This window comes from Gymnoscopelus microlampas, assembly GCF_963454915.1.
Source record: "Gymnoscopelus microlampas genome assembly, chromosome: 22".
NCBI classification, from domain to species: Eukaryota; Metazoa; Chordata; class Actinopteri; order Myctophiformes; family Myctophidae; genus Gymnoscopelus; species Gymnoscopelus microlampas.
The window spans coordinates 19,117,876-19,129,623 of record NC_139959.1 but is presented as its reverse complement, the minus strand read 5'-3'; the positions used below and the strand labels follow the sequence as shown (position 1 = coordinate 19,129,623).

The 11,748-nt window shown below is 40.0% G+C and overlaps 2 protein-coding genes across 2 annotated transcripts in view; one reads left to right on the top strand and one right to left on the bottom strand.

The window, feature by feature from the left end:
* Positions 1 to 262: 262 nt before the first annotated feature.
* The window catches only part of LOC311038548 (contactin-associated protein-like 2), a gene marked incomplete at its 5' end in the record, with an annotated part of 144,192 nt that continues 132,706 nt past the window's right edge, over positions 263 to 11,748 (bottom strand). Inside the window, 2 exons of the mRNA XM_084048121.1 lie at positions 263 to 935; positions 1,164 to 1,235. Coding sequence (XP_083904247.1) covers positions 736 to 935; positions 1,164 to 1,235 — 272 coding nt within the window. The remainder of the gene's footprint in view (positions 936 to 1,163; positions 1,236 to 11,748) is intronic.
* Positions 6,693 to 10,941, top strand: LOC311039273 (caspase-7-like). Its single transcript, XM_084049028.1, has 4 exons — positions 6,693 to 7,081; positions 8,302 to 8,465; positions 8,807 to 8,936; positions 9,327 to 10,941. The coding sequence occupies exons 1-4, from the start codon at positions 6,865 to 6,867 to the stop codon at positions 9,593 to 9,595; spliced, it is 780 nt and encodes a 259-aa protein (XP_083905154.1). The 5' UTR covers positions 6,693 to 6,864; the 3' UTR covers positions 9,596 to 10,941.

Genomic DNA, 11,748 nt, shown 5'->3' with positions numbered 1-11,748 from the left:
ACCAACATCGCTAATAAAATGAAGCTGCTGAGCAAAGTCAACGATGGAATGCCATGATTTCCCACAGAGCAATGTCCCTTATGCATACAATGGAATATCATAACATGTAAACTATTTCATACATATATTTGTAATGGAAATGTGATATAATTATACTATAGATCTGATATTTCTCATCAGTGTCGCATGATGTCTGAACAGAACAAAACACATTGTATTTACAGACAATCAGACATCCAATTCCAACTCTAGAGGACCACGATACAATCGGTTGGTAACTACTGCTGAATGTGATGGATACGCGAGTTGACAGACAATTTTAATGAACAGATGTTTTGGAATGTTCATTTTATTGTTTTGTGATTTTTATATAAGATGTAATGAAATGAAGATCCAACAGGGATTGGTAATAAATCTGTGCTAGCACACGACCCAGTAGTTCTAATTATTTGTCATATACAGTATTCAAAGAACTCCATAAAACTCCCAAACACAATACAAAGAAGTTCATGCTCTTTAGATTAGTATGTACATACTGTACAGTTTCTCGTCTCTGCATTCTTAATAGCCTAATATTGGCCCCCCTTTTACTATAACAGCCTTGGTATTCAAAACATACCAGATTCTGTGCGTTATGTTTCAAGTGCCTAGATTGACTGTTAGATTAACTCTTTGACACTGAACACTCTTTCTTTGATTTGTTTACTGTGTCTGGGTTGTCACAGGTGGCCATTATTAGATGAACCACTCTTTCTTTGATTCGTTGATGGTGTCTGGGTTGTCGGTACCGATGATGGCCGCATTGGCAGACTCTTCGCGTGAGTCCATGCTGCCCTTGGTCTCGTTGGTGTGGTAGGTGCCTTTGTGACGGAACATGTAGCGAATCAGGAACACCAGAGTGCACAAGATGGTGAAAATCACCACCGCGATAATGCCTGCAGAGGAAAGAGACAGCAACCAAATTTAACTAAACAAAAGGGTGAAAGAAAATGTTTAATGTCTGTTTTCAACAACCTGTAACCAAAACCAATCCAGTCTGGTTTCTGAGATTGCCACATCAGCGGCAGATTCGGAGAATGGTGCATTTCAATCCTCTTTGACCTTAGCGTTGCATGCAATACAATTGATAATGCCATCCACATTAAAAAACTAAAACCTTGTACCTCCAACAATTGCAGAGTTCCTGTTGACGCCATCAGGAATCACCTTTTCCTCATTGAAGGGGAACACTGCATCTGAACAAGACAGAGAGAGAGAGAGAGAGAGAGAGAGAGAGAGAGAGAGAGAGAGAGAGAGAGAGAGAGAGAGAGAGAGAGAGAGAGAGAGAAATGGTTACGTTTTTGGTCAAAATTACATACTCGGTCATAGCTCAGGAACAAAGAGACAAAACAATAAATGTTGTTGCAGGCACCCCAGGTTAATTAATTGATTAAGTATGTAGCCTAATACTGTTCCACTCCTACTTGTTAACATTGACAGGGCTGGACCCATTATGGTATAAACAATGAGAGGCAGTAATTCGTTATCAAGAGTAACAACTTGTATTAATGTGTATAGCTTTGGCATTAACCACATGAACATTCTGGGCGTGTCAAAATAGGCGAACATTCGGCACAAATAGTACATCTATAAGTTCACAATGCGTCACACTGCAATAGCCTACAAAAAGTCACATGCCAGCAGAGAGTGTTCTTCTGGGTTTTGTTTTTCAGGCAAATAAACAGTAGCCTAACATAAGTAAGGAACATAAGTAAATTAAGACTTGAGACTTAAACTCTTTTAAGTCAGTCTAATTAAAATACATTTTTTAATTTAGACAGTAAAGTATGAAAACTGCTCTTTAACTTGTCTTACACTCGTCTACACGGAACTGAGACTGAGGTGTGAATTTACAACTTCAAGTGCAGGTGGGTGGCCAATAAATACAACAGACCCAATGTTGAAACAGTGCAACAGCCTATTAAAATGCTGTAAAAATGAAAAAGAAACCTTATGTTAAGTCAAAAGGAAGGGGTGAACAAAAAGCAACGTGTTATTGTCAACCATGGGAGGCATAGAATAGAGGGTGCAAGGGTTGAAGTGGTTAACCACTTGAATATATACACTGTATAGATTAAATAATGAAATAATGAAAAATAGTGAAAATAGCAGATCTATACGCTCACAATGTGTCACGTTGCAACACACTGTGAGCTTGTAGATCAGCTTTTTTTCAATTTTTTTTTAATTGTATGACATGCCCAAAATAGGAAGGCCAGGATGTGTCTAAATTGAAAGTAAAACAATAGTAAGCTCCTTGTATGGGACTTGATTATGGGCCTCTACCTCCAGGTAGACAAACAGCAATTCTGCATTTGTTACATTCTATAAACCTTTTATGACATGCCCAAAATAGGAAAGCCAGGATGAAAGTGTCTAAACTGAAAGTAAAACAATTGTAAGCTACTTTTATGGAACTTGATTATGTAAGGGCCTCTACCTCCAGGTAGACAAACAGCAATTCCTGTAATTTGGTCACACCCTTCGCTGCTCACTTGCTCAGTATGACGCAACATGATGCAATACCTGCAACACATGATGTGTCTGGGTAGCTCAGTCGGTTGAGCTAAATGTGTTAAATACTTCCTCGGAAGACAGACAATTAAAATGAATGAGCACAAGAACATACACAATTAAAACATAGCAGCATAAAATAAAATACGAGTGGAAAGGGCAATGCAATTGAGAAAATAATGAGAACAATACAAACAAAAAAAACTATAAAAACCTAAAAGGCAATTAAACTGTTGAAATGGCTAACGCAAAATGTAAATACATGAGCCTACATGGGCCTTAACAAGAGTTAAGACCCACACAATGGGGGTTTGAGCATTTGAGCAAAAAGCTATTTTACTCCCTGCTCCACCTGACACTAGAGGTTCAAAGAACCACTATTGTTTAGACCTGGTCTCTTCACTCCAGTTTGTGCTAAACCCAGACAATATATTCAAAACAGTCTACTGGAAAAGAGAGAGTTATGGTACTTATACCATGAGCTGTTCTGAGAGAGGTCCCTGTCCCTCTCACTTCCTCACCGCTAGCACATCATGATAAGAAGACACCCCTATTCCTTACCACGTCCTCCCCAGTACATCCTGACAGGATGTTTGGAAATGCATAATAATGTACAATAGACATTTTGAATAGGTTATGCACAGTAGCCTTTATTAAACACCTGTAGAATATCCAATCATATTACACTGTAAAAATCACCGCATTCCCTTTCCTATTCATTGGCTATCTGGTCCTCTTTGACTGGGCCCAACACCCCGGAGGCAGAAAGATAGCAGAAGGTTTGGGATTTTCTACTGGAATATGCTTTTTTGGACATTTAAGATGATCATGGACTTTGGACTTTTGGAAGTTTGGGCAGAGTTGGGCCCATTTTTGATGCTCAAGGAATACAGATTTTTATTACAGACTATTTTCAACAACTGAATACAATATGTTTAATATTGGACCCCTGGAATCCTGCATTGCTAGAAGAAATCTCAAAATGAAGTATAGCATGTGCCCATTATGCCCATTTGAACGAATATGCCCTAAGGTCATCTAATTTTCATTATTGTTATAAACCTAAGCCAACGAAAGCCACCCCTCAAGCATGGCCATTTGAAACCTGTATGCCAAATGACATTCTCCAGCACTGAGCTTATCGGCTTATCACAATTTTGCAACGCTTCACTGTGAGTGCACTAGGAGGACTGTTAACACTTTGAAATTGGCTCAGTGGTATTAATGTGGATTGTGGACAACTTATACTGTTTTTGAAGCATGTCAAGCATGTGGAGTACGTAACGGAAAACCAATCTCCCTAATTTTGTACTGACTGGATGAAAATGCCCAAAGCAGCATTTCAAACACTGTCACACTAACACTGCACTAAAATCATATTTAATTTTAGACTAGACCATACCCGGTGAAGGGCGCAGGCGAAAGTAGTTGCAAAGTTGGGGTTAATGCACGTCCTGTCGCGCGGTTTCTCCCCCCCCGTCGTGGCGCCCCCCTATTTTGGGGTACCAAAAGCGTGGGACAAAAAATTCCAAAAGTGAAAAAGAAAAAAGAAAAAAATTCAACATTTTCCTGGGTGTCCCCGGACCCCCTGGGGGCCCGCGCACCCCTGTGGAACATGGCGGACCCCTTCGGCTGTTTTTTTTAATATTATAGGAGGGTGTTGTGATGTATTTCATATAAATGTAATTTCAGTAATGCATTGAAGCTGGTATTGAGGCGGCACTAAAAGAGTATTTGTAGTAGTAGTTAAGTAAGTATTGTTACTCAATGTGTTTTTAATGACTTTATTAGCGTTAAAGTTTTTTTTTACAGATTTTTAAGTATTTGTACTGTTTTTATCAACTTTTAGGTATTTGTAGTGTTTTCATCAATCTTTAAGTATTTTTACTCTTTTTTTCAACTTTTAAGTATTTTTACTCATGTTGAGTACTCTGAATTATTTTTACTCAAGGTATTTGAGTATTCTCTCCGTCCCTCTCTCTCTCTCTCCCCATCTCCCTATTTTCACAACGCATCGCGAGGCGTTGTGAGCTTGTAGATCAGCTATTTTCAGTTTGTTGCAACCTTTATTGTGAAGGAACGACTGGAAGTGCTAAGCTATTCAGTCGGACTGTGACATAACACTCTGAGATGCTACCTTGTGACATTGTATCACAGAAATCCACAAAAGTCACCAAAATAACACTGTTCAACGGGCTAATTAGTTAGCATTGATGACATTGACCACACTAACTTGCTATGGGCCTGGTCTTCAAGATACACCACAACATTGGGATCCCCCTGTATTTGTCAAAATACTTCCAAAATGTTAATCAAGTCCATGATCATAACACCAGAGGCAGCTCCACAAACCATGTTCAACCCAGATTTGGCACAACAAAGGGAATGAACTCTTTCTCATGCTATTCATCTAAAATGTGGAACGCCCTACCAAAAGGAGTAAAGGAGTGTAAAACCCTACTCACTTTCAAAAATGCCCTAAAGATACACCTTCAGGAGGCTGCAATTCAAAAATGGCCCCTGTCCAAGTCCTAACCTACCCCTGTCCTAACCTAACCTACCCCCCCCCCCCTCTCTTTCTTTTTTGTACATATTTTTCACCCTTCATACTTCATACCAGTAACCTGTAAACTGATTGTATGACATTCTGTATAGTAGTGTGTATATCTGTCTGTCTCTTATATGTCAACATGATTTGTGTGCATGGGGATCTCATCTTAAACAAGCTACGTGCTTAATGAGCTATCCAGTTTAGTAGACCTTGTATTGCGAATTTGTACTTCCATGTACTGTTATGTACTGCCATGTACTGTTCTCATGTCTTACTAAATAAAGTACATCAATACAGGTTGTTGATAAGATGTTTGACGTAGCCGTTTGAGTGACGACAGCAGCGTTGGTTAACATTAGCGTGGCGCATGCTAATTGCTAACGCTACCCAGTTGCAAATTTGGGGTTAATGCACGTCCTGTCGCGCGGTTTCTCCCCCCCCCCCCCCGGCCCGCGGTCACCCCTCTCCACGGGCGTGTGTGTATCCTACTATAATTCTAGTAACCTGACGGTGGACGTGTGGCTTTGCGAGTTGTTTTGAGCTTGTAGATCAGCTGTTTTGTAAAGATGTGTATATTGTGTGTATCGCGACGCATTGAGAGCGTGTAGATCGGCTATTTTCAATTGATTGCAACCTTTATTGTGAAGGAACGACCGGAAGTGCTAAGCTATTCAATTGCGTGTGACATAACACTGTGAGTCGTGACATTGTGTCACAGAAACCCACCAACCCACCGCGGCGATGTTGGGGTAAAGGCCCCACTCCCAGGCGAGGCTTATGCTTGCGCTAGGCCGCGACTTCCGCGGGGCCGCTGCCTCGTCTCCTTCGTGTCTTGTGACATTTGTAATGGACAGAAATGTAAGTTGGGCTTGTTTGTGTGAGAATATTACCACATTGGTTCGAAATGTGTGCTTATTTCAGCATTTAGGAGGTAACTGTGCGTGAGCTGTGTGAAGCGAGCGAGCTGCTGATTTCAATGGCGGCGGCGGCGCCGGGGCCGTCTGGTGTGTTTACTTTCCACAGAAAGAATTGCAGACAGTCAGAGAGTGGGCGGGGTCTCGGTGTTGCCATGTCGGCGTACTGTAAGCGCTGTAGGGCCAATGTTGGTGGTATAGGGTTCGTATGGTTTGGCCTCGTTTTCATAGACCTCGTTGCTTGTTTCTCTCGCGAAACCTGGCACAACGACGCATGCGCAGTTTGATCGGAGACCCAGGACCCCATCCACCCACCGTCAGGTTACTAGAATTATAGTAGGATAACATCCAGCTCTGTTTAATTTCCTTCTCGGGAAATGTGTATGTGGTTATTCCTGACTAGGAATAAAGGAGGAAATATCAGCATAGCTGACACATGGCTGGTTATTCCGTTACCAGTTACATGGACGATAAAGAAGCACAGCGTAAAGCCCAGAGGGAAGAACAAAGTTGCATAATGTTCTTTATATCCCCAGGGCACGTGCTCCTGTTCTCGTGCCTTGATCTCCACATATGACTGTACAGGTGTGGAAATGGGTGTGTCTTTCCACACGATATACGTGGAATGTTCACAGTTCACACACAGTTTAGTCCTGGACATACTGTAACAGACACACAGTCAGCTGTAGATGCAGTTACTGTAGACCTACTGTGTATTTGTCTTTCTGTAAAGTTACTTAGATTTTGCATTTACCTAGAGAGCAAATTGGGCTGTTAAGTCCGAGATCCAGCTACAGGGAGAGATAATAGAACAGCTTCATATCTCATTTACTTCATCTTTCAGTCATGCCAGTGAGAAAGGACACTTGGGATAACGGTGCTGAGCGTAACAGGGCAGTCCTGGTATCCGTGGCAGAGTTTGACCACGGAGTGAACCTGGGGAGACGACCCGGGGCAGCAAAAGACACCAAGAAACTCCACTATACCCTCAGCAAACTGGGCTTCAAAGTGGACATACACAATGATCTGAGCAGTGATGAGATCTACTCACTATTTCAGGAAGGTACTGTAATACTGTATATATTTACGATGAGATGCAAACATTGGCTATATACGAAACCTACTCTGTCTCACTTTACCGTCTTTACTAGTATTTCTTTATTGAGTTTTAAACCCAATGAAGTGGCAGCTTAATGGTCATTTAGTCCTTCCATTATTGTGATACTTAATTAAATCTTTGCTGCCTTTTCATACTAGAAAGGCAGGTTATGCAATTGTTTTTAATGATTAGGGCTCAGAGAACAAATACGTATCACTAAGTACACTTATCCTTATGGTGGACTCTTAATGCTGATTATAATTCATAGATAAAATCCAATAACATCATGTTATCATCAGTGGTGGAAAAAGTACTCACATTTTTTACTTAAGTAAAAGTATCAATACTGCAATGTAGAAATACTCTGTTGTAAAAGTCCGGAATTCAAAATGTACTTGAATGAAAGTACTAAAGTATTGGTATCAAAATATACTTAAAGTACAAAAGTACTCATTATGCAGAATGTCCCATTTCACGAGATTTCAAATGTATAAAATATATAAAATCTTTTGAAAATAGACAATCTACAAGCTCACAATGCGTCGCATTGCGATGCATTGTGAGCTTGTAGATCTGCTATTTTCAAATGGCCGAAATGTATATAGGGCTGGTTAATGTGTGTTTTGTAATAATAATGAAAAACAAATAAGCAGTAACTTAAGTTTTCAAATAATTGTAGTGGAGTAAAAGTACAATATTTGCCTCTGAGATGTACAGTAGCGGAGTAGAAGTAAAATTGCAGAAAATTGGAAAAACTTGCGTAAAGTAAAAATGCCTCAAAATGTAAGTACAGTACTTGAGTAAACGTACTTAGTAACTTTCCAGATAAGTTATCATGTCCAGATAAGATCCAATAACACTGACATGTTATCATGTCCAGAGTGAGACTATCTCTATGTCCTGCTAAATAGGAGGGGAGGAAAATAAACATTTACAATTTATAGATACTGCCTGAGTATTGGCGACTGTGTGCGTGTGCGTGTGCGTGTGTGTGCGTGCGTGTGCGTGTGCGTGTGCGTGTGTGTATGGGTGTGGATGTGTGGGAGAGGGCGGGGGGGCATTCATATGCTTGCTTGCCTTACGTCTCTGACAGGTGACTAATGAATGAGCTTCTCATAATTGATGGTTCATTCAACCACATGACTTCTCAGTAATTGCTGGTTTATTGTGCTTTCGTCATGCAGTGAGCAGACAGCCTGTGAAGGACTGTGTCCTGGTTGTCCTGTCATCTCATGGAGAGGAGGGCTGTGTGTTTGGGGCAGATGGAAAACCTGTCAGGCTGTCTGACATATTCAGCTGTTTCACCAACATTCAAATGGAGGGGAAGACCAAATTGTTCTTCATACAGGTCAATATTTAAGCATGTTCAACTTCATCTTCACACTAAAAAAATAATAACAATCTACCATCAGTTTTTATCTGATATGTTGGTCACAAACTTAAAAATACATTATGAATTAATCAATTAAGTCTGTGATGTGTTGTGAACACCAATGTGTAGTTTGGAAACTTTTGACAATTGTGGAATATTTTAGATTTTTGTTTTAGAAGGGAAAAAACTGGATATTAACTAGCGACCCATGAAAATGTGACCACGACCCTCTGTTTAGGAAGCAATGATTCGGAACAACGCTCAAAACAAAACCAATGATAGACACATTAGACAGACATTCTCTCCTGTCTTCTCAGGCATGCCGGGGAGCAGAACTGGATAATGGGGTGGAAGTGGATTCTGCAGGAAGTGATGTCATGGAGGACAGCATCTCCCAGTATCTGTCTGTTCCTGTGGACACGGCTGTGATGTACGCCACAACACCAGGTAAGCTCCTGTTACCTGGTGTTGCAAGTCATTAGAGCTTTGAAATCTTCATGTTTTCCAGTTGGTTTGATTTTAGTTTCAGGAATTGACGAGTTTTAGTTTAGTTATTTATTTAGTCTTAATTTTATGGTGGGGGGAAAAACTCTATTTAATTCTAGTGAGTTTAGCATTGTTCATTTTAGTTTTCATTTATTTATTTTAACTGCAGTTTTTATTTGAGTTTCAGTTTCAATTATATATATTTCTCTTCTCTAGATTAAGTATTAGCTTTAGTTCACTACAATAAGCCTGGTATAAACTCTCATGGATTAACCATAGATCACAGAAGGAGACTGACCGGATTACATTTTCTTCTGCATGATGCTAATACTGTATCTCTCCTTCTCTCAGGTTATGGTGCCTTCATGCACCCTCTAGGAGCCGTCTTCCTTCAAACTCTGTGTGACATAATATCAGACGAGGAATGCCGTGGTCTGGAGCTGACTCATTTACTGACCCGCCTCTCTCACCGAGTGGCCTATACCTTCCAGGCTAAAGGAAAGTATACGGGGAAGAAAGAAATGCCCTGCTTTTTGACACGAATGACTCAAGAAGTATTCCCTTTTACACAGCCCAGGAAGGAGACCAGGACCAATGGGACCTCTGCTATATCATTGTAAGTAAGTCAGTAGGTCGGAGAGGCTTATTGTCGGTATCAGGCTTATTGTCGATATCACCGTTTCGCAGTGCGCTAGATCCCTGGGAGATGGGTTGCTGAGGTGGAGTGGAACACCTACCATAAGCTCCCAGTACTTCCAACTCGATTTGCAACACCCAAGCCATTCTACTCATTCGCTGAGTTGGCGATGCCCGGAATCGAACCCATGACCTTGTCCTTGTAGTCAAGAGGCAAGTGTTCTACCGACTGAGCTACCCGGACATGTCATTGGTGCACACAGAAGATATCACAAAACGCACTCCCTCCATCAATTAGACTTGTGTATGTGTTTTGAGAGGAATAAATAATTCATCTGAGCTGGGGATAGACAAAGAAATGGTTTATACTAGAGCCCGACCAATATCGGTCTGGATGATATATCGGCCATTATTTGACTTTTGGCAATTATGCAGCCGGTGTGTCCTGATTTTGACCACTTTTAACCAGGTGTCTATATTGGGTCATTATAGGCAAAAAGTTCAGTTCATGTCTTTTATTTTATTACTTGTTTACTTGTTCATTGTAAGTAAAGTTAAATGTTCTTTTCATTTATTTTTCCATGTTTGTTTTTATTTATTTGTTTCCTCATAAGTTAAATGTTCTCATCTGAGGCTTTAATCAAATCAAAGTTTTTCTAATTGATTTAAAGATGTTGCACTTCTTTGACAAAGTATCAGTCGAACCATTGGTAATTGGTGGACAATCACATCTTGGAAGGCTGTTGTTTCTGGACATTTTTACATTTCCACTAAATCAAAGCTAAATACAAGTTTGAACATACTGTACTGTACTGTTAGTGTATCTACTTGCCAGATCATAAAGAAATAAATTAAGGCATTTAATAAATCATGCATGTTTAGTGTGAGCATGTCTCAATGCGTTCTCTGACTACAATGGCATTTGATTAAATACAATGCATTGCCTAATGGTCTTCTACTATAGAATAAATTGTGTCCAGCTTCGTCTTGAAGTTTGAAAGCAGATCTGAATTTGGTTGGCAAGGCCGCTAAGCGTCCAAGCAAGTGTCTTGTTTAGCATCATGCATTGGTAGCTTTTTCCCTTGCAGGTGGAGCATACATGTCCCTTACCACAGATTTAAGCTTTATTTTAATGTATTTGTTTTAGTTTATTTGGGACTAGCATTATTGTATTACGTAATCTTTTATATTGTATTTTATGCATTGTTTTATAGCAACACGTTTGTACTGTTCAACACTTTACTAACTTTTTTGGAAACCTTTATTTTGTATTGATAATTTATTAGCAGCACTTTGCAAGAGTTTCATAATAAACCCTTTTTGTAGTGTGGTATCCTATTGGTCCTTTTCATGTGCCTGCACTTAAAGTCAAAAGATAAGAGCTTATCTTATCGTGGTGTCCATGTTGGTATTGCAGGTTCCATATTATCTAATGCTGTGTGTTCATGCCAGGGACGTGTTGTTATTCTATTATAGTATATAGGGCTGTTCCTTTGGGAAATGTCTTATAATGCTTTTGCTCCTGGTTGTGAGTCTCTCATACCTGTAACACATATTTTATTCCTTATGAATATGTGCACTCTTCTGCATTGTTCAGACATACAATGTAATTCCATTTTCACACTATTTACAGTAATGCTCTGTGTTTATTAAATTGAGCAAAATGACAGCTGTCATTGACCAATTAGAAAAATATTCAGGAATTGAGGTCATTGGCCTGCTTTCAGCATCCAAAAAAAAAGTGTGTTGTCAGCCTAGTAATTTGTGAGCTTAGCTGCGCACACACAGTCATGCACGCACACAAATCCAATTTGCTTCTCGCTCAGAACACTAACTACCCGACCTACTATTGTACTCGCCACAGACAACTTACACAGGATGGCACTGTTTCCTGGTTGCCATCACTCTCCCTCTCTACACACTGAGTAGAACACATCACTCAGATGCAACTCCTGTAAATTGAAATACAGTTTGTATTTCTGTAGGAGACATTTATTGAAGGCATATGACCCAGGGGTCATCGCCATGCTGGCTTGTTGTGGACATTTTGGTAAAAATTACATTTTTGCCACAGACACACAAAATGAGTGGACAATAATGTTACCAGAAACACTTAAAGAGCTAGCCCTGAATGACC

Bases quoted from the DNA above. Each gene is read 5' to 3' on its own strand.
- LOC311039273 (XM_084049028.1), top strand. From the start codon at position 6,865: ATGCCAGTGAGAAAGGACACTTGGGATAACGGTGCTGAGCGTAACAGG. The intron at 7,082-8,301 runs GTACTGTAATAC...TTCGTCATGCAG, and splicing joins CTACTCACTATTTCAGGAAG to TGAGCAGACAGCCTGTGAAG. The intron at 8,466-8,806 runs GTCAATATTTAA...CTGTCTTCTCAG, and splicing joins CCAAATTGTTCTTCATACAG to GCATGCCGGGGAGCAGAACT.